Source organism: Aulostomus chinensis, chromosome 18 (genome assembly GCF_037954235.1).
Source record: "Aulostomus chinensis isolate RoL2024-O1b breed Wild chromosome 18, RoL_Achi_v1.0, whole genome shotgun sequence".
Taxonomy (NCBI): domain Eukaryota; kingdom Metazoa; phylum Chordata; class Actinopteri; order Syngnathiformes; family Aulostomidae; genus Aulostomus; species Aulostomus chinensis.
In genome coordinates this window covers 18,445,976-18,468,595 of record NC_141337.1, presented here as the reverse complement: position 1 = coordinate 18,468,595, position 22,620 = coordinate 18,445,976, and the positions used below count along the sequence as shown (strand labels likewise).

The 22,620-nt window shown below is 43.2% G+C and overlaps 2 protein-coding genes across 2 annotated transcripts; one reads left to right on the top strand and one right to left on the bottom strand.

Annotated features, from left to right (window-relative positions):
- The first annotated feature begins 365 nt into the window (after window positions 1–365).
- Window positions 366–12,959, top strand: evplb (envoplakin b). Its single transcript, XM_086185091.1, has 22 exons — window positions 366–523; window positions 2,879–2,978; window positions 3,275–3,429; window positions 3,607–3,730; window positions 3,816–3,947; window positions 4,028–4,069; window positions 4,162–4,323; window positions 4,542–4,649; window positions 5,026–5,121; window positions 5,208–5,318; window positions 5,989–6,135; window positions 6,229–6,383; window positions 6,479–6,576; window positions 6,684–6,856; window positions 7,187–7,365; window positions 7,437–7,575; window positions 7,685–7,878; window positions 7,996–8,146; window positions 8,642–8,725; window positions 8,804–8,947; window positions 9,019–9,111; window positions 9,203–12,959. Exons 1-22 carry the CDS (start codon window positions 483–485, stop codon window positions 12,692–12,694), a joined length of 6,120 nt encoding a protein of 2,039 aa, XP_086041217.1. The 5' UTR covers window positions 366–482; the 3' UTR covers window positions 12,695–12,959.
- Window positions 12,960–19,506: 6,547 nt separating this feature from the next.
- LOC147245543 (serotonin N-acetyltransferase-like) lies at window positions 19,507–21,395 on the bottom strand. Its single transcript, XM_086184849.1, has 4 exons — window positions 21,318–21,395; window positions 20,680–20,923; window positions 20,221–20,375; window positions 19,507–20,088 (listed from the first exon to the last, which is right to left on the bottom strand). Exons 2-4 carry the CDS (start codon window positions 20,834–20,836, stop codon window positions 19,720–19,722), a joined length of 681 nt encoding a protein of 226 aa, XP_086040975.1. The 5' UTR covers window positions 20,837–20,923; window positions 21,318–21,395; the 3' UTR covers window positions 19,507–19,719.
- Window positions 21,396–22,620: the final 1,225 nt, after the last annotated feature.

Below are 22,620 nucleotides of genomic sequence, written 5' to 3'. Positions count from 1 at the left end.
TACGTGTTGATAAGAGACCAGCAGTTGCATAAGGGTCCAGAGACCACAGCCATACATGTCTAGAGTTGGACAGAAACACACGCGCTATGAAACCTTTATCTCTTGGCGATGTAATATTAGGACACAACAAGAGGCTCCTACAGGGTTCACAATCTGTTTGCTGCGTTTAAAAAAAGCACCAATGTGTTTATGAGCAAGCAGACTGAGGAAAAAAAAAACAACAATAATTATTACATGAAGGAAAAACTTTTTAAGAATACAGGGTCACAGCCAGGACTGCGGGGAGTGTGGAACAGGTCTACCCGGTTTGCTTTTACGGCGACACACCTGCTGGAGTTGGGAGGAGCTGAGACAGGTGGATGACTCTCCTTAACTGAGAGTAGACGCCAGGAGAGACCAGGAGTGAGAGGAAAGAAGGAGAGTGAGGAGCTGAAAGAGACTCGCATGGTGGATCCCGTCACAGGCCTGAACAGCGTCCCAAAATGTTGAAGACAACAGAATACAGTCCTGTCAAGATCAGCAAGTAAGTGTGGATACTCTGTGTAAGTTTGTGTGTGTGTGTGTGTGTGTGTGTGTGTGTGTGTGTGTGTGTGTGTGTGTGTGTGTGTGTGTGTGCGTGTCAGGTTTCCCAGTCTAATGTCACTGTCCCATTTCTTTTCTGCTCTTTTTTGCTCCGTATTTCCCTGAAGAGCTGAAATGTGTTTCCATGCTGTGATTTTTGGTCGTAATATTTGCATGGGTCATTTTATTTTCCCATTATAAAACAATGAATCATACGAACGTTTCGATTGTCAATTCATTGAATTGATTCTTGTGATCTCACCTGACTCCTTGATTGATCCACCCCTCTTTTATTAGGATCTTTGCCCAAGGGGTGTTTATCACAGTTTGCTGACTCTCTTAATCCAGTTGTTATGCCAGTCCATGTCTGACTCATGGATGATCGGTTAACAGTGTCACAATGTGTGTTTAAAATGTAGAGCAGAGTGTGGACCTCGTTGTCACTGCTAGTAGAAGGGAGTCCCTCCTACTATCCATCACACTCAGAATGATAACCATCAAGAGGATTCATATTGAGCAACTTCAGCCCCACTCCTCTCTACTGTGACTAAGCAGGTGTTTATCAAGAGATGTATGTATGTGTGTGTGTGTGTGTGTGTGGGGGGGGGGGGGGGGGGGGCGTACTGTTGAACATTAGCACTCCTTCATAGCGGGGTGTGCCAAAGGCTGAAGATTGTGAGTGAGACAGGAACAGAAGGGTTGAGGGAGTGGCAGGTTTAGGGTCTCCATGCTGAACTCATTCTTATTTATGACACCTTTATAACAAGGTGTTGAGGTGATACTTCCCCAAAAATGTGAATGTTGTCTTCCAGGTACTCACAAATAGGTGCCTTGAGCCCATGAAGATGCCTTCATATTATTATTATTATTATTATTATTTATTTATTCAACTTCTGTATTGCTTCTCTGTTATTCCAGATGCAGAAAGAGCCGGCCATGTACTGTATGTTAACTTCAAGGTTCTGGTGTCCCATAATAACCAACTACTACAAACAACAGCAACACTGTCCAAAAATGTCCATTTCCACGTCTCATATCGCCACGCAGTATAATCCACCTCTTCTTTAACCGGCCCTGTACTGTGCACTCCACAAGCACCATTCTGATGCAGACCGGTCTTAGTGGGCACCATTAGCTTCATCTAAATACACTGGGCTGGCTCTTTCTACATTGTGGAAACGCAAAGAAGTTATGCAGCCATGACAAAACCGTACTCGTGATCTAAAGACGGCTACTTGTGAGTACCGGTACTTGAAAATACACCTTTTGTGCGCAACATCGGTAGCTAGATGCTTCAGCTGTGAGGCTTCGGCAATGCAATGAATGAAGTCGTTCACATGCTGGACTTCTGCTGCTCTGATAAGAGCCTGTGTGATTAAGAAACAATAAAAGCTGCTGGAAGAAACCCTCCTCGAAAGCCCCACCCACTTCAGACCATAATGTCTGATTACAACTGCCACACTCAAAATGAATGACATAGTTCATTTGATAAGATGTGTTTGTCTCTGAAGGAATGTTTTGTGTGAGACATAGGTGACATTCCTGACTGTTATTAAGAAAGGATGATGATAAATAGCTGTCGTTCCTATGACAATGAGGGAGAAAACATCCAGACAGCAGAAACAAGATCTGCAGAGAGCACTGGGGAATGACATGCTGGTAATGACTTGTGTGGAGCAGGTGAAGGTGCTTCCACCAGCTTCACTGATACTTCTCAAAGTAGGAGTATAAATGGAGTACTGCCTTCTATTTGTTGACGTAAGACTCAAGGCCACGCTGTAAATTTTTTCTGCAAAAAGACGTTAGTCTTGTAAAGACTAACGTCTTTTCTATAAGACTCCTTTCTTAACTTCTCTTTAAGTAAGAATACTTGCTTTTTCTGTAAGACTTGCTACTTATTTTCCAGTAGGACTACTTACTTACTTACTTACTTACTTAATTACTTACTTACTTACTTACTTACTTACTTACTTACTTACATAAAGTAAAATTAGGTGAGTAGTCTTTCTTACTTACCTTTACATAAAGTAAGTTAGACTACTTACTTACTTTTACTTTATGTAAGGGTACCGACTTACTTGTCCAAGAAGACTACTGATGTACTTTTCCTGTATGTAAGACTACTTACTTTCTCCTGAATGGAAGACTACCTCCTTTTTCTGTAAGAGTACTTGCTTACTTTTCTGCTTTTTCTAATATCCCATGGTTTCTTTCTTGCATTACACAAAAATATATCACAAGACTTACTTTTCTGCAGGTGTGCCAATGGTTATAAGGATCAGCATCTCCCTCCTTCTCTTTTTGATAATTTCACCAGGAGCCAGGCTAGCGACCTGGCTGTGCTGATCTCTCGCATGCAGAAGAGTGCTGACCAAGTGGAGAAGAATATCCTAAGAGCTGAGGAACTGCTAAGTGAGGTAAGAAGGATATGGATATGACTTTAGTATTGCAAGTCTGCAAAATCTGTTCTCGAGTTTTAGAGCCTGGGATTTTCAAAAAACTCCATTTTCTTCAATTGGTTTAATGAAGATTTGAGAAAACAGCTGAAGACACATTTTCTGATGTCGAAATGTACACTTGCATAATGTTCAAAGGAAGATGCAGTCAATCAGTTGTAAAATGCAAAACAGGGCTGAACTGTGCTTAGAAGCAGAAGTGTTGAGATAAAGCAAGTCAACTCTGGCAAATAAAAGCTTCTCTTTCTCCGGTGTAGGATACTGAACGTGATGGCAAGAGTCTACCCCTGATCCACCAGAAGCAGAATGCAGACAATCTGGCACAAGCAGAGGGTCTGCTGAAGGACCTCTTCATGGACGTGGACAAGTCCAAGAAGCTGAAGCACCCACAGGCCACTGAGATTGAGAGAGAGTAAGTTTATCCAGTGATGGCTATGTCACAAACACATGTGATGGCATGTCAACAGACACACCTCAAACTCATCACATACCATGAAAAGATGCTCCACGCAAAATGTGACTTCCACATTCCCGCGCTGCTCTTCACCTGTCCTCCTCCTGGTGACGGACTCATTCTTGTCATGCTCAGTGTGAGAAACCTGCACGATCGCTGGGCAAAAGACTGTGCTACCTTCAGGGAGCTATACGATCAGGTGCGAGACTTGGAGCCCACACAGAAGATTGACTGGGGTTCAGCATTGGATGATAAACTGGTGGGTTGAGGCAACATCAAGCAAAGAAATGGTCGTTACTTCATGGCTGTTTTTTTTTAATACTGTGTGACACCGTGTTTTACAGAAACAGTTAAAGGTGGAGGCGTTTGGTCCCAACCTTTCTGATGTGGAGAAGCAGATCGCAGCGCACAACATTCTGCATCAGGAGATCGAGGCCTATAGCACCCAGCTGCAGCCCAGCACCACCACCTCACCGGTAACAGCACGTGGTGACACCTGCATTAACCCTCTGGTCACAGTGCAGTAATGATTTTTTATCTTGTTCCGACTGCACAGGAGCAATACGCCGCCCTCAAAGAGAAATACGCGCAGCTGTTTGTAAGTTGTTGTTTTCCACTACATCACTGGGTCAGAGGATAGTGTTTACCACGTGTATATAAAGTGGTGTGTATGGTATTTGGTGCATGCAGGAGAGCTCGCAGCGACGGCGCAGCCACCTGGCCTCTCTTTATGAGTACATGCAGAGCTGCAGTAAGGAGCTGGTCTACCTGTCAGGCCAGCAGGAGAGGATCCTCCAGAGGGACTGGAGTGATCGCATGATTGACCCCCCAGGTGTCCGCATGGAGTATGAGGTGAGTTCGACTTGTTGGAGTGTCCTGATGATGATGTTTATTGACTGACTTGTGATGAGAAGGAGGGGCCATCATCTGTCACTATAATCCTAATGGAGCCGGTCGCACCTGCTTGAGACTCAACAGGTGTAACCAGTATGTTACATAGGAACTACTTAGCTGCTGGGAGGACTGGATGTGAAACACTATGTCGTGTTGTCATTTTTGTTGATGTGCAGAAGTTCAAGAATAGTGGACTGCTGGCACATGAGAGTGAAATAAGCAAGTTGCAGGATGAAGGAGACCATCTGGTCGAGCAGAAACACCCTGCCAGCGCTACAATAAAGGTACATTTGTCCTCTATATAGTGCTGTCACATTTCACATTAAAAAATGGAAGTACCAGACAAGAAGAGCTCTGTACTTACTTATGAAAAAGTTCCCTGAAAGATGCAATGCTATTTTTAGAATATTTTTGTATGTCTGTAAGAGGGCAGAAGTGCACTGTTCAATTAACAGAGAGGGAATAAAATCATTTCAAAGACATTAAATGTTACGAAACTGTCCTACAAAGCCTTTCCCCTGGCAAAAAGCATTTGCTTACATGCACACTGGTCCTTCTATTTTGAGTGTGTATATCCAGTTCAATGACTATGTCACTTAAAGTCAAAGTGGACTTTGAATCAAATGACACTGGATTGAATCAAACCTTTGTCTTTGTCAGGCTCACAGAGACGCCTTGGAGAACGAGTGGAAAGACTTCCTCAACTTGTGTCTTGCTCAGGAAACACACCTTGACAATGTTGAAGAGTACAAAAAGGTAGAACATCTCTGAGTGCACCACTGTGGGAACATTTCTCCTTTGAGTTCGTTCGAGCTCATTATTAAGAAGTGTGTTCACTTCAGTTCCAGCTGGATGCCGAGACACTGTCTGAGTCCCTGGAGAGACTCAATCACACTCTAGACCCAAGGTCTTTGGCCCACAAGAGCAACTCTGAGGTCCTTCTGGCACTGGAGGTATATTCTGATGTCACGATGTAGCTTTCTGTCAGCAAGACACATTTGTTATATGATTGTTTCTCTTTTTAGCTCTAGTCTACCAAACCACTCATTTGACAAGAGTTCACTTTATTTGTGTGATATCTTTAATACACCCCCTTGAAATAAGTAGGGAAAATGAACAGAAACTGAAAAAAAGGTGGAACAACAACAAAAAAGATAAAAAGCAACGCGAGGTCGTTCCATTGTACATTTCTATGGCTTGTTCTCACAAAGATGCACAGGAAGCTTCATTACGTCCTCTCTGTCTTTGGACTGCCGTTGTCTTGGAACCACCCTTGAAACCACCACTTCCAGTGGATGTGGAGGATTTTCCTCTTTTTTTTACGTAACTTAGGTGGCCCTCAGTTCTAAACTCCGGTCCTTCCGTGTCTTCTCTTAGGCTGACCCACAGCGTTCGTTCAGTCTTTGCAGTTTTGAGGAAGCTGGTTTACTTTTGTCTCTGGATCAAACATGAGTCTACTTTCCAGATTAACTAACAATAGTGATCAAGTGGTTGATGTAAACTACTTTGTAGAACCATGTTCTAGCATCTGAAGTCCTTTGAATGGGAAGATCATTTCTACAGGGATAAATGATTCCAGGTGGAATTGAGACCGTTTGTTTTTTAATGGAATCATGCCCTCAGGGAGATGAGCCAGCAGTGAAGAGGAATGAGCAGCGCATAGCTGCCCTCAGGGAACTCAGCAGCAGCATTGTTCCTCTGAAGTCACGCCGTGTCCAGCCCAGCCAACCCACCTCTGTCGTTTCCCTGTGTGACTGGACAGATGAGGATGTAAGAGAAGTCATGTTTCCCTCTTATATGTATGACAGAACCAGGAACATTCTCAACACTCTTATACCTGATGATCTTCTCTGTCTGCTTCAGAGTAAAGTGAGGCGTGGTGAAGAGCTCACGCTGAATTCTAACGCTAACCAGAAAAACTGGGTGCTTCGGAACAACAGTGGGAAGATCATAACCCTGCCTGGGGCATGTTTCATGATCCCCCCACCTGACCAAGAAGCCCTGGAGAAAGTAAACAGGTACAGAATGACAAACACCATCTACGGTTTGTTTCCCGTCCATTGTTTCTTGAGACGAGCCTCGAGGCATCTCATAAAACGTGTGATGTGTTCAGCCTGGACAGACAGCTGAGAGACCTGAAGAGCCGTAGATCAGCACTAATGGCCTCCTTGAAGAACCCTACAGTGGAAGTTGTTCACCCTCAGAGAGCAGGTGAGAAGAACTTTTTTGTTTTTTTTTAACAAAGCACCTTTTTATTTTCTATCATGATACAATTTTGTTTGTGTTTCTCTATCCTTTCTGTCTTTGCTTGTGCCCAGCTGCTGTGGCAAGCACCCCAGAAGATCCTAAAGCTGCAGAGCTGGCCAGCCAAATAGACAAACTCAACAAAGCGCTGGATAAGTGCAAAACAGATATCCTGAACCGAATGAGGACCCCTCTAGACAAGGACAACCCCACACAGGACCTGGCAAACAGGCTGCAAGAGCACGAGGTAAAGATAAAGTTAGCATTACCACTCATTCCCTCAGCTGAAAGCCAAAATGGGACTTTGCATTTGATTTTATGTGGTAAAACAAAACATTAAAATATCTTAAGTTGTGTGACCATGACCACAGACCAAAAATCCATTAAAAATGCTTGAGGCTGAAGAAACAGGATGTTCAACAGTGTTACCTTATTTCCAGGCTCACTCTTCCATTTCTCTATAAACACCTAAGATAATCAAGGAGGGCGTCATACAGTTCCGTTAACTTTCACTTTATCGAAACATTGTCGATGCTGACTCGTTATCATCAGTAACACCGCATTACTTCCTCTCCAGAAATCTGCCCTGACACTGCGAAAGCTGGAATCTGAGAAGTCCGCATTCCAGAGAGACATGGAGTCTGTTTTGGCCAAGAAACCACTGGGACCCACTGCCTCAAGCCTGCCTCTCAAACTCACTGCAGCCACCAACAAAATTGATGACATCAATGGCCTTCTTGGTCTTTATAATAAAAAGTAAGAAGACCAGAATGAAAAGATCAAAGCAGTATACCTCCTGCATCATTCTCCTCTCCTTCTTCCACTAGGGCCACTGCCTCCATGTACCTAGAGAGGCAGATACAGAATGTAGATGGCTTTGTCTCTGGGTTTGAGCAGCAGCTAGCCAGAGATCCCACACTTCCTGACACACCGAATGCCCTCCCCAACCTCAACAAGCAGCTGCAGGTGGTGTTTTTTGTAATGCAGCCGCAAAATCAGAAATTAAATAATGAGATATTCCAAAGTGTGTTTTTTCTTCTTCTACTTAGCACTCTCATTTTACCCCGTCAAACAGGTCATCAGTAAGGATGCTGCCTCAAAAAAGAATGAGTTGAATACATTAGGCAGAGACCTGGACCTGACAAAGCAAGCCTGTAGCTCCTTGCAGCAGAGTTTCAATGAATACTGCCCTGACATCCGCCGCCAGGAGAATGAAGTAAAACACGTGAAGAACCGCTTCACCAATGTCAACAATCAGCTGCAGCAACGGTGAAAAAATATGATATGATATTAGATAAAAATGGTATATTGTCATTCCAAATGGAAATGTGGCTTTTGTGACATTAGAATATGTTATCAGTGGTGTTTTTCTTTATTTTGCTATAGGTTAACTCTCACACAGGGAGCAACCAATAAAAACCAAGATTTCCAAAATGCGGTTCAGTCACTGGACTTCTTTTTGATCAATTTGCCAAATAATAAACTCAAACCTACTGATGATGTGACGCAGATAACTGCCAAGCAGAAATCTCAGCGGGTGAGTACATACTATCTAATGTTTATGCCTAAGTCCCACAATTGGGTTAGCATTGTTGAATGTCTGGTTCCCACATCTCATAGTGAATGGGATTTTTTTTATGTGTTTTCGGGTAAATCTGAAATAACATCAGTGGTTAACACAAGATGGCTTCATCATTTTATCTTTGGTCAAACTACAGTCAAGTGTTCCCCCTTGAGATTTTGGATTATTATGATAATCTGAATTTTTTAATGAATTTCATAACTTTTTACTTACATTTTTGATCTTAGTATTTGTTTTGTCACTACTGGTGTAGCTAACTGTTGTCTAATTGTTTTATGAATATTTCTTATCGTCAGGCTCCTCTTAGAAAAGAGACCTTTATGTCAATGCTCCTGACGGATCACATAAAGATTAAATGGAAAATTAATACATCGTCCCTGCGGCTTTACATGTCAGCACTGACTTTGTCTTTTTGACTTTTGTGGTTATTTCATTTTGTCCTTCATTTAGAAAGTGGTGGAGGACATCAAGAAGAAGTCAGATGATTTAGACCGAGTCAAGGCTCTGTCCCGGGAGCTCCAGAACATCTTAAATGTAGGTCCAGAGAGAATGATTATTCTCAGATGAATTATTCTCTTCTGAAGTACTTTGTCTTCCTGTGTGTCCTCTCAGGAATATGAGTTCAAATCACAGTCTTACCGTGGCACTCTGAATGAGGATGATGATGATGACAGCGATGATGAAAATGATGACGACGATGAACCGGTTCTAAAGAAACATCATACTTCAACTCTGGCTCAGGCTGTACAGAGAAAGGTATGCCGAACTTTAAGAAATTTACAATATTGCTGTTTTCATGTTGGCTAAACTTGTGTTGCCTATTACAGGAGAAAAATCTCCTGAACCTTTTCTCTGAGGTGTCTGCAGAGAATGACCAGCTGCTCAGCCACCTGGGAATGGCAAAGAATATCATGACCAAGGTAGGGGCATATTATGGGAAGAAAATAATTTGAGCAACAGCAAATGCAATGGTGGAAAATAATTTGAAGTGTTCATCTTATTTGTGTGCAGAATGAAGAGAAAGTAAGTCAGAAAGTTGTCCATCAGCAGCTGCAGCTCCAGAACCAGAGGAGGGATCTAGAGGAGAATGATAGCCTGAAGAGAGAGCTGAATGAGGAGGTTACCAGACGCTTACATGCTGAAAATGACCTTGAAATATATAGGAAGAGATTTATGTCCCTGAAGAGTAGGAGAGGAGTGGAGCGGTTAGAGGAGAAGGAGGTGGTGCAGTACTACCGTGATCCCAAACTGGAGGCAGAACTACAGACCCTGAAAAACAGGATTCAGGAAGAGGGATCGAAGAGGTCAAGAACCCATTCAGAAATAGAATTTGTCGATGAGAAGATTATCAAACTGGAGTTACGGCTGACCAAAGTCGAACCTCGACTGGTGACAAAAGTACTGACAGAATACGAGAGAGACCCTCAGCTTGACAAAGAAGCAGTCAAAATCAGAGAAGAGCTTAAGAGGCTACGACTTGAGCTCCAGACAAGAGACACTGAGACTGTTTACGTGAAAAAGGAGCTCACTGTCCTGGTGCAGCAGAAGCCAAAAATCAGAGAGAGGGTTGTTAAGAAGGAAGTGGTGCAGCTTGAAAAGGATCCAGAGATGCTGAAAGCTGTTCTGGTGTTCCAGAATGATATCTCAGTAGAGGAATCCAAGTGTCAGTCCCTCAATGAAGCTATATTCAGCACAAGGAGCCAGATAAACACATTAGAGAGAGTCATTCCCACCATCCAGCCTAAGATTGTCACTAAAGTGGTTAAGCAGGTACAGCAAGATCCAGAAACGCTTGAAGAGTCACACAAACTGCGTATGGCCTTGGAAGAGGAGAAGGATGAGAATGTTATCTTGTTGAAGGACCTGACCACACTTCAGCTACGTTATGGGGAAGTGGAGAAGATGCGGCCAAAAGTCGAGGTGAATGAAATTATCAGTGAGGTTTTCAGAATTGATCCTGAGACAGAACTTGAGCTGGTGCGCCTAAGGAAGCAGCTGCAGGATTCTAGCCGGAACTGTGCAGATCTGGAGAAAGAGCTTACCACAGTGATGGCCTCTCTTACTACCTTGCGTGCTCAGAAACCCAAAGTGGAGTACAAGGAGGTGACCCAGGAGGTGATTAAACAGGAGAAAAGCCCAGAGGTCATCAGGGAATTACAAAGGCTGAACAATCAACTGGCCCGTCTGCAAGTCAACTATGACACTACCATAGAGCTGCTGACCCACCTACGTAAGGAAAGAGATGAACTGAAAGCTGAGAAATCCAAAGTGGAGACAAAGCTAGTGAATAAAGAGGTCATTAAATATGAAAATGACCCCCTCCTCGAGAAAGAGGTTGACAGACTTAGACGCACTGTTCGAGAGGAGATTCACCAACGCCGCAGTGTAGAGGAATGTCTCTTTGAACTTCAGAACCAGTACATTACCCTTGAGCGGCAGAAGCCTGAAGAGAAGATTGTAATGCAGGAAGTGGTACGTCTTCAGAAGGACCCAAAACAGATCTTGGAGCATGAGAAGTTGAACAAGTCTCTGGATGATGAAGTCAAAGCACGAAGAAAGCTTGAAATAGAGGTTCGACAGCTCCGAGCCCTGATTGTAGAGAAAGAAAATGCTTTGGCTCAGATGGACGATCGCCAGAAGAAAATTCAAGTTGAGTCGGAGCTTAGGCAGATCAAATCTCGCATTCTTGAGCTGGAGACCTCTCCACCACCTGTTGAGGAGAAGATCATCATTGAGGAGGTCCTGAAGGTGGAGAGGGACCCAAAGCTAGATAAACTCACTGACAGCATACGTACCACCATGGAGACTGAAAGCACCAACATCAACCGCCTAGAGAGAGAAATTCGCAACCTGAAGCTGAAGTTAGAACTTCTGCAAAAGGAGAAGTCAGTCGAGAAGGTTGTTTACAGAGAGGTTGTTCGTGTTGAGAAAGACCCAGCAGTTGAGGCTGAAAGGGAACGTCTAAGAGATCTGGTTACACAAGAGAGAAATCTCCGGCGTGAGGAGGAGTCTAACCTTCAAACCATTACCATCAAAATTACCCATCTACAGACAACTAGGTCTGTGTCCTCTCAGGAGGAGAATACTCTCATTACCAACAGAGATGTTCTGCAGAAGGAGAAGAATGATCTTCTCAAACAGCTCAAAATGCTCGAAGTTCAGAGACAGACCATTAACGTCACCTTCCAGCAGCAGTCCAAGCTGATCAGTGAGAGACACCAGCTGGCAAGGCAAAGAAGTCTCAAGTCAAATGCTGAAATACAACAATTGGAGAGAGACATCCTGAATGAAAAAGACAAAATAAACCAGAGGGAGAAGCTCATCATTGAACTGCAGGAGAGTATTACGAAAGACGACCACTCTGAAACGCACACTAGAGAGACCAACCTTTCTACAAAGATCACCATTCTGGATCCAGAAACTGGAAAAGACATGTCTCCCTATGATGCTTATTTGCAGGGGCTAATTGATCGCAACCAGTACCTGCACTTGTCAGAGCTGGAGTGCGATTGGGAAGAAATCACCTCAACTGGTCCTGATGGAGCAACAACGATTCTGCAGGATCGTAAGAGTGGGAAGCAGCACTCCGTAAACGACGCTCTGAGGGATGGCCGCTTGACTCAGAATGACATCATCCGTTACAAGGAAGGGAAGATGTCAATTTCTGAATTTGCACTTCTTGTTGCAGGAGAAACTAAAAAACCCTTCATCCCCTCAGTAACAACCCCAAGATCACCCACCAAACCCCTTCCAAGCTCTCCCCTAAACTCCATGCCATCCTCCCTGAGGTCCTCCTACACCAGTCTAAACACTCAGAATAACGTCAGTATGAGTAGTATCAGTGCTCCAGCAGGGGATGAGCATTTCCCAATCTCTGGTATCTTTGACACTACCACTGAGAGCCGTATGTCCGTGCGAAGTGCTCTGACCCGCAAACTCCTGGATGCAGATACAGCGCTTAAGCTGCTGGAGGCCCAGGCAGCCACAGGTGGAATTGTTGATCTCACCAAAAAGGATAAACTCTCTGTCCACAAGGCAGCTGCAAATGGTCTCATTGATCATAGCCACATGTACAAGCTCCTAAATGCCCAGAAGGCCTTTACTGGAGTTGAGGATCCTGTGACCAAAGAGCGCCTTGCAGTGGGACAGGCAGCACAGAAAGGGTACATCCCTGAAGAAAATGCCAGGAGGTACATAGAGGCACAGTACCTGACTGGCGGGTTGGTTGATCCCTCTAAAGCTGGCCGTCTCACTGTCAAAGAAGCTCTTGCCACCAAAGTGATCGACAGCACAACTGCCAACCATCTGCAAAATGAATCCTCCTTCACTAAAGAGTTGATAGACCCCATAATGAAAGAGAAAATATCATACAAGGAGGCAATGGATCGGTGTAAGCGAGACCCCACCACTGGGCTCCTGCTCCTTCCTGTAACCTCAACTGATGATGCAAGTACCCCATCATACTCAAACTTCCGGTTCAGCTCCAGCTACAACAAAGTCTAGATGAGCAGTACAATGAAATATCTTGTTTTCCACAGCTGCTGGTGCTTAAGGTGTACGGTAATACTAATTGAATAAAACTTATATATATATATATGTAAATTTTGAGCAATGTTTTCCAAACCAATTTCGTGGTGAGACTCACTGTACATGCTGATCTGTTCTTTTTCAGGATGATTTTGGGGTCTGCTATAAATTGTAGGGTAATTTTTTTTTTTATTCTCATGTAAATTCATGCCAAGTGCCTATTAAACCTACCTTGAATTCATGTTCCTGTCCTGTTGTTTAAATCATTAACATTTAAATATTGAGAGCAAATGCAAATAGAGTATCTTTTAGCGGCTACAGGTGCCTTCACCTCTCTGGAGCAGCCTGTCCCGAATGGATCCAAAATGAGAGAAAGCGGTGAAATTTGTTGACAACGAAACGCAGTCGTTGGGTCGCACTCCTCTCGCTGTCTCCAACTCTGAGAGTGCTTCTACTAGCCTCTCCCCATCGTCCCCATTGCTCGGGGGTTCACCGGTGACCACGGAGGCCAATGATGACGTCACTTCAAGCAGCAACTCATCAGGTGATACTGCTCCATTCAACTCTGCTGCCTCTGACGCTGCCCCTGCTGGTGTGGCTGGCAGCTCACTCTCTCTCTCATCCAAACTCTCTGTTTGCAATAGTGGCTGTTGAAAGGCAACCTGAAATCCTTGTAATTGGTGATTCAATCATCAGGTCTGATGAACTCTCTGGCGCTATCGCCTACTGTCTTCCTGGTACCACAGTTGTGGACATTATCAAACCGCCTCTAGTACGCATCAATCTCCACCCCTCAGCTCACATTCTGATTATACACGTGTGCACAAATGCCGCTATGAAGGGGCAGTCAGTCATACTTCAGGACCAAATTTAGTCACTTGCGATTTTCAATCATGAAAAGCAGTAGACAACTTACACAAAACTTGATACAGTACATTGCTTTTCATTCTGATTGATGCTCACGTCAGAGTGACCCTGAGCCAGTAGCCACACCCACTCATCACGAGGAGCATCTTTCCCTGGATCCGGCTGACCACTCCTGCTTCAATAATTTGCCTGCCAACCTCCCTCATCACAGATACTGTAGTATGAACTCTGCAGTCCAGGATGAAACTTACACAATGCAGGTGTCAAGTATTCTGGTACATTACACAGCTAGACTACAAAAAAAAAAGTAGTAGTGTGTGTGTGGATGCATATATATATATATATATATATATATATATATATATATATATATATATATATATATATATATATATATATATGAGATTTGTGTGTGCGTGTGTCTGTGTGTATATATATATATGTAAATTTGACGAGGATTGGGCCCTTTACAATACTTAAACTTTTGATTCTGAGAACCGCTGTTAAGCCTTGTGAACAATTTTATGCTAATCTTCATCACTAATTTGTAAACTAATGTAATATTGTGCAATAGTGACCTCCGATTGGGGTATGCCATGAGTACAGATATAAAGTAGAACAGCACTGAGACTTCTGACAAAAGGTAACACTCCAGAGGTGTTGTAATTAAGCAAGAGGAACGCCTGTGAAATAGCCAGTACCACTGGTAAATGGACCTCTTTCACATTAATAGTTGTTAGCTAGCTTAAATTATATTTTTGTGATATTGCTTGAATGTATTTTCAAGACCAGTAACATTCCCATCAGCCCCTTTGTGTATGGTGGTAATAAATATATCTTGTCTTTTTAGCTAACTACAGCATGTTCGTACTCTTTTAACATTAAAAAAGTGCTGATGGGCCTAACAGTATTGTCACAGAGCTGCTAGCATGGCTTTGAGCTGTTACTGATGTTGTCATAGGTTTAAGTTCAACTTTAAGTGGTCCCCAGAAAAAAAAAATTAAGGTGGTGCACCAACGAATAAATAGGGTAATATGCGCTAGCACAGAAAATAAAGTACAGAGAGATTAAAGCAAGCATAATTAAAAAAACAAAACATAGCTAGATAGAATGAAATAATATGAAAATATTAATAAATCAAGACAGGTGTATACAAGGCAACAAAACTGCAAATATGTACATATATTTGCATATTTACTGACATGCATGTGTGCGAAATTATGATTGTTTATATTTATGGAATTTATTCAAAGGCACTGTTATTAGAAAACTTAACAGTCAGTAATCCTGGTTCAAGTGCACTATTAATCATGTTCATACACATTTTTATGGAACTTCGTTTCAGAAAGTCCATCTCACAGCAAAGTATATGTACGTTATGTACAATGCTGATAAACACTGGTTCGTCATAAGCTTGGAAATTATGGATTAAGGATACAGATTAGATATGACTCATAGCAGGTTAACAAGGTCAACCAACAGGTCTACAGAGATGATACCTACGTCTCAGAAAGGCAAACGCAGACTCTGAAAATACATGAAAATACATGAGAGTCAAAACGTAGGAAATTAGTTATTTGACTTAATTAGTGTTGTGAAAAATGTCCAAAAAAATTATCTTCCAGCTATCAGTTGAAGTCACCAGATGTAAAAATGCAGCTATTTTTTTTTCCCCTCTTGGGGTTTGAAAGTTAATTTTGGTTTTGGTGGGAAAGACCCCACCTGACCCAGGGGTGAAAGTGCCAGTAAATAATGTCGGTATTGGAGAATATCACCTCTGTGCTGGGATGTCTGCCTGCCAGATTACCTAGTGACTGAAAGGACTACGCGGGATTACTGCACATGACTGTCTAGAGGCCGAGGTGGCCCAATGGGGTGACGGATGTTCCCTTAAGATTATTTCATCTCAGTTAGCTGTCATGTTGCTGCAGTGATGACTGGTGCATCACCATGAAATTGATGAATGAAAATCTAGGCTGCTTTCATCAGTGTAGACCCACTTTACCACCCAGAATATGACACAATACAATGAAAATAGCAGATTTACTTCCTGAGTGGCGTACACGTTAATTGGCAGGTTCTTCTTCTGCTCGTTTGTTATTGTCATAATACTAGCCCGCAGCACTGATTGTTAACCTTTGAGTAGCATTTGCGCATTAGTCTCTTATTAACTCTAGCAATGACAATTACAAAACGTGCTGGATGCCTGCTCTGCAATCATGCCACAACATATAAACTAGTATTTAAAGCACTCGGCCGTCCTTTACGTCCCTCTAATGTAAAAATATCCCGACCACCGTCACCCTTGCACTCACAAGTCTGAAAGAGACAGTGCTGAAGGAAATGCATTTTAAAAGACTGCATTTAAAAGTTCCCTGTTTAAATGTTCCTTTAGTTTAGTTGCTGGTGGTCTGAACCCAGCGCAACAGCTTAATCAAGTCAAACTCACACTTCAGTGTGCCAGAAAAATGCCAGCTGGTGGCTGCATCTGCCTTAAACAACTGAGGCTCCAGGCATCTTCATTTTGCAACCCCCCCCCCCCCCCCCCATTGTATAACCACATTCTTTACCACCAAAATTGTCAGAGCAGTCTTCTGATCAATTTATCAGTAGCAACGGATCAATATCCTGAGATTTGATCGCAGAAGTGGATGGACATGCCACCACATCTCAGGTGAGGGTGCAAAAGGAAACGTGGTGAATCACTGAAAGAATAAAATGGCAATAATTTGATAATGTCCCCTTCAGTCAACGTGAGCCCCAATTCAATTTAAAGACTTACAGATTTACACGCATGTGTGAGGGCAAACAAGCATACTCTTACTTATAAAAAGAAGGGTATTTTCAGCCTTAAAATCCTTGAAGCTATTTAAGATGAGTCAGTATTAGTGACCTATACGTTTACAAATTTAGCCTGAATGTTTTGCATGCCAGAATATAAGGAAGACATCACTTTGCAGGTCAGTCTTGTGACCTGGAAAATGCATTTCTTCTGTTTTCAACACAAGATTTCTTCTGATATGTCAGCCAGTATTCCAGAATTTAAGAATAATAAATACACAGGGTCTCATGTCCAAAAAGGATTTTTGGGGATTGCCTTGTATATCTATCTAAATCAGGGGTGTCCAAACTACGGCCCGCGGGCCAACTGCGGCCCGTGGTCCGATTTTAATTGGCCCGCAGCATATTCTAAAAATATAATGGAATATGGCCCACACATGGAACTTGACTTCAGACCGCTTTAGACATTCGGACACCTGCAGTTGACAGTTGCAGACATGGAGCAGTGTTTGCAGGAGTGGACCCAGACTTGGAGCTATGAGGGACCGATCCAGTTGTTCCAGATGCGTGTTCATGGACAAACAATCAATAGTATACTCTCTAAAGAGTCTCCAGCTGGTCCAGAACGCTGCAGCCAGGGTTTTGACGGGATTTAAGAAGAGAGAACACATCTCTCCCACTTTAGCTTCTCTCCTTCCTGTAGGATCTAGAATCGACTTCAAAGTCCTTCTGCTAACTTATAAGGCTCTCAATGATAAAGCTCCATTCTATTTGAAAGAACTCATTAGTCCCTACTGTCCGACCAGAGCACTCCGCTCCCAGAATGCAGGTCTTTTAGTGATTCCCAGTATCAATAAAAACAGACTGGGAGGTAGAGCCTTTAGTTACCGGGCTCCTTTACTGTGGAACCAGCTCTCTCCATGGGTCAGAGAGGCAGACACTCTAACTATGTTTAAGTCCAGGCTTAAGACTTTCCTTTATGACAGAGCCTACAGTTAGGACTGGTTCAGGTAGCTCTGAACCATTGATAGCTATGCTGCTACAGGCTGAGACTGCTGGGGGACACATCAGGTTACATGGAGCCCTCTCCTCTCCTCTCCTCTCCCCCTCTCTCCTCCTCTCCTCTCCTCTCCTCTCCCCCTCTCTCCTCCTCTCCTCCCTGCACATTTTTGGAACAGTCACTACCACTACTTGTTGCACTTGTTTGGCCTTGGTGTCTCGCAGTCTCTCTGTGTTTCCACAGATCCACCAGAGCCCCAACCGCCGCCTGCATCGCCCCCCCCCCCCTTATTCCCTACTGTTACACCGGCCTGCGCTCCCCTTCCATGAACCAGTCTACCATCCAGTCCCCCATCAAGCTGGCTTGCTCTCCCTGCCTCCCCTACCAGAAGCTTCCCTCTTCAACTGTTATTAACATTTCCATGTTTCCCACATTTTGTATTGTAAACTGTTTTCTTGTCTGTAACAACATCTACTGCACGTCTGTCCGTCCTGGGTGAGGGATCCCTCCTCTGTTGCTCACCCTGAGGTTTCTCAGATTTTTCCCTGTTAAAAGGGTTTTCTATGGAGTTTTGCTAACTTTAATACACGATCACCTCTAGTGTGTGGCCCGTCTGTTTGTATATTTGTGAAAAAAGTTTGGAACACCCCTGATCTAAATCAACAGGTATGATGTTCCTGATGTTCCAGTTTGGAGGTCAGCGCTTTAGTGCTCCTACTACCACAGGGACCACATCAGCCTTGACCTTCCACATCTGTTCTAGCTGTTCTTTTAACCCCTGGTACTTCTCAACCTTCTTACGGTCCTTCTTGATGGCGTCAGCTGGTATCGCCACATCTGTCGCCACTGCCCTCTTTCAGTTTGTTTTCCTTCTTCAGTCTGAGTTTTGGTTGATACTTGTATTGCCACTGTATCGTGTCAGAAGTGTCTTTAATGGTAACAGTAACAGTGAAACAGTGTATTTTGCAATGAACATATGAAACACACCTTCACTCCCTTCAAGTGGTGCAATGATTGCTAATTGCCAATGCTAATTTTGAGCTCATATCTGTCCTTCAGAGTAGTGGAAGCTGTTCATGCGGCCTGATTTGACAAGTCTGTGACCGTGTCATGGATTATAGCTTCATCAAGGAGTGTAAAGCTGACAGGTCTGAGACGCCAGTGGTCAACCTCCATATTCTTCAATTAGTATACAGAACAACTGAGGCGGTCTCATTAAAGAATCTTGAAATCTTCGAGGGAATCTGTGAATGTCAGTTTAAAAGTTTACAGATCTTGATTAGCGTTTGATTACAAACAATATAAACGAAAGCATCCTTAACTTAAAAAAATGATAGAAAACATTTTACTTAAACTGAGACAGACGAGAGCCAAGAGGCAACAAAAATATACGAAACCAAACCTGCCGTACACGTTAGTTTAGGTCATTAACTGATGAGTGGATCCTCTTCAAATCCTTGGCAACAGCTAAAGCCCCCTAATAGAGCTGGCAGCGCTAAAGCCTAGCCACTGACGTCAGTCTATAGTTGCACGAAGCACATCAAGGCGCTAAGCAGGAGACAGCTTACAGCCACAATATCTAACTCACCACTAACTCCTCCTCTCACTGCTGACTATTACTTCACATGGTACATTCTTTTTTTTCACAAGCTCACAGTGTAAGAATTTCACACACATTGCTGTGTTTCAGTTCAAGATTAGAGAAAAAGGCATCGTTCATGAAATGTTCTTCAGCAAAAATGTGTTCTTAGCCACAAAAAGACTTTTTCAGACTTCAATTTCTTCTTAGAAAAGAAGAAACTTGAAACATTTAAGGGATTGCCAGTACAAGCTAAAAACAAAACAAAACAACAAACCCTAAAATGATTGTGTGCCTATACATTTCATGAATGATGCCCAACTACATTTAGAAAGTAGCCACAGAAAACTGGAGAAAGTAACTAACAAAGAAATCTTACAAATAGTACAACACAGTTTTTTTGTTCAAGAGAAGACAAGATATTAGGTATGCATGATACTACTGAGTGCCATGAGTACATGCAGATACTGTTCACTTTTTAAACAATCTGAATTCATCCCATGTGCCAGTTATTCAAGTGTATTCTTCAACAACAGATGATGAAAAACGATGTAGTAAATGTGTGGGCCTTTTTTTTTTTTTTTTTTGGTCAAATTCACAATGTTTACGTTTCTTTTTCAGTAAATTTTGAGATCATATTAGTTTGTTTTTATATACGGATAATAGCGACGTAGTAAATATTTGCCCAATCAGTCATAAAATCATATTTTGTAGTATGTTTTATATCGGACAGGGGAAAAAAAAATCCAATTTCGTCCGATAAAAATGAGCATATCAAACGTCCTCATGTTCATCAGTCTTGGTTAATGGGACTGTCAGGGGGGTCTGCGGGAAACGGATGGCCTCGCTGTTGCGCCGCATGTAGGCATGACCGCTGATGGGGTACCACATCTCAGTGAAGGTCAGGTTAGCCACGGTGATGGCGCAGCGGCCCAGCACCTTGAAGCCTGACTTGCGGTAGAACGGGATGAGGAAGTCTTCGCACATCAGCACGGCTCGGCGCACGTTGGGGAGACAGCGCAGGTACTGCAGGTAGCGCCACATCAGGATCGGACCCTTCCCCTGCTGGCGGAAGGTACGATGCACGGCCAGAACGTGGATGTGTACAGTGGAGCCGCGGGGCTTGTGGAGAGTCAGGGCGTCCTGGAGGCATCAATATAATATTATTAGGGCCTGAGCCAGAAGGTACTTCAGGCGAAGACCCTATTGAGTTTGCTCGTTATATTTCTGCTTTTTACTTGGAGTCAAACGACGATAACAAGCAGGAAGACCCACCGCAGTTAGCCTGTCCTGGTCCCAAAGTGATCCAATGATGAAAGCCACCAGTCGTCCCTCTTCGAACCAGCCCATGGACAGCTCTGGACACAGCGTGAGGAAGTGACGCACCTCATCCAGGTGGAGGGGACACTCACCTGACACAGAGATGAATGCTGAGAGAGAGAAAGAGAGCGTGAGTGAGAGAAAGAGCGAAAACAAGAGCGAGAGAGCGCTAAATTGTTTGGTGCTACTTTTACGCACTGTTATGGCGACATATACAAACAAATATATATTGGCGATCGTACAATCTAGATAAAACAACCTATTTTTAAAATCTCTACATTCAGTTTACGTAAAGAATTTCAAAGGAAATACATAATATGTCGATGGCGTTGAAGTCCTACGCAGGGCTCTCCGTGCGTCTTTTCCCTCAGCAAAACTACGATGGGTTTCGCTCTTGCATAGATCGTCTCTTACCTTCTCGCTCGATTTCGAAGACACTTATAGCATCTTGTGTGTTAAGCGGCCGGACCTCGCTGGCAGGAAGTGTGTGTCTCCTCTGGATGCCGGGCGAAACGGAAGGTGTTGCCTGCATTGGTTTGATGAAGGGCTGGGCGCCCACAACGGACATCATACACAGTTTTGCACGCTCGCCCCCCTGAAAGTAACTTCTGTAGTGTATTTGTTGTGATCCGCCGCGCAGGATCACCTGAGCCGGGCCCTGTGAGGAGCACATAAAGGTTGGGGTCCAGTATTTATAGGCCAGCATCCACGGCAGTGATTCACCAGCACATTTGCATTTCAATGTTTGATTGAAGGGCTCAACTGTGTTGGACAATTTACTGAACCCTGCAATTAACTGGGTCCATTGGTGCCTTTTGGTTTTAGTCTGCACAGATTCATCATCAATGTTGTCCCTGAAGCATGACCACCTGTCAATTTATTGCAGTAAAAAAAAAAAAAAAAGAAGAATAAATTGCCAATAAAATGTTTAAACACACTTCAAGTCACCAAAACGGATTTCTGCTCCATTAATGCTTCCAAACACAATGAATTAAACTATAAAAGAAGACAAATTTAATGTCATGACTTCGAGTAAGGAATCAGAGACTCACCTGTACGGTGTGTGTGTGTGTGTGTGTGTGTGTGACCCGCTTTTCTGTCGGTCTCTGCTTCTCCACGACAGACGTCCCTCTTCATTATGGAGTGATTATTACTATGAGTCACATGATGAAGGATTACAGAACTTGTTTCCACAACTCAGTGCATTATCTCCTCTCTGACGGGAGACACTCCTCTCCAGAAAGTCAACTTGTGTTCCGGGTCTTTGTGTTATTTTTGGCAGTCTAATTCTTTGACTTAATTTCTCATGACTACCGTTACCATCTATTTACAGATAGCCCCCTTTCTCAGCAGCCATTTTTTCACGACCCTGTGGGTTAACAGTAGTGTAGATAACATCGTTCTATTTGGCATCACAGCTATTCCAGTGAACCAGCATGCACAATACCAGAGTCCAGACCCGACTAAATAGAACAAGGCCGTAATTATTGTCTTTATTTATACCTGCAAAGACAAAATTGATGCTCTGAAAAGGGTCTGTTCTCTTGGTCAAATTAATGGAGAAATAAACTGCTCAGCAGTTGTTCCAAGAAAGTTCTTGGACAGTTGTGATATAGAATTTCTCTTCTGACAACACTAAGGATGTATTCGGATCATTTAGGGAATTTTTGTAGGCATTTTAGGAGGCATAGATGTTTCGTCTAATTCTCCAGCATAAAGTTCCTGTAATGTTACCTGTGTACACAACCTGAGAAGATGCCAAACCTAAAATAAAAAAAAAATAAAAAAATACTGGTATGTCCCTTAAAGCAGTAGGTCACAAGCTTGTCAAGTCCTCCTGTACTCATTCAACTTCCTGTTGCGTACACTTCTACCTCCACAGAGGGTGGCTAGGCTATCGCAACTAACATGAATTCTCTGGCCTTAAGTCCCACAGCAAACGGTTTTAACATAGATTTTAGACAAAATATTGGGTGCGAAAGGACCTCATCTTTTCTAACGCAGAAGGAAATTTTTTAATGGCTTACTGGGTGTGCATCACTGAAGACCTGCCCACTCTGCCTCTGATTGGCATGTGGAGTGAGATGGATCAGGGCCAGCGCCAATCAGAAGAGCAGCAGGCAACTAACCCTGTGCTCCTGGGGATACGCCTATCCAAGTTTGGAAATATGGCCTTAAAAGTTTACTTTAGTATCATAGGTTCTTGGAATTTTGTAATTTCTATGGACTCCATGGCTCGACCTCCTTGAAAAGTTATGGGTAACTTAGAGTTGTTTATAAAGTCATAAATGGAACGTCCTCGAAACATTCTCCTAAAATATCACATAACCATCCCTAGAACACCCCTAACTTTCC

Bases quoted from the DNA above. Each gene is read 5' to 3' on its own strand.
- LOC147245543 (XM_086184849.1), bottom strand. From the start codon at position 20,836: ATGATGTCCGTTGTGGGCGCCCAGCCCTTCATCAAACCAATGCAGGCA. The intron at 20,376-20,679 runs GTAAGAGACGAT...TCTCTCTCTCAG, and splicing joins CTTCGAAATCGAGCGAGAAG to CATTCATCTCTGTGTCAGGT. The intron at 20,089-20,220 runs GTGGGTCTTCCT...TGATGCCTCCAG, and splicing joins ACCAGGACAGGCTAACTGCG to GACGCCCTGACTCTCCACAA.
- evplb (XM_086185091.1), top strand. From the start codon at position 483: ATGTTGAAGACAACAGAATACAGTCCTGTCAAGATCAGCAA. The intron at 2,979-3,274 runs GTAAGAAGGATA...TCTCCGGTGTAG, and splicing joins CTGAGGAACTGCTAAGTGAG to GATACTGAACGTGATGGCAA. The intron at 6,384-6,478 runs GTACAGAATGAC...TGATGTGTTCAG, and splicing joins GCCCTGGAGAAAGTAAACAG to CCTGGACAGACAGCTGAGAG.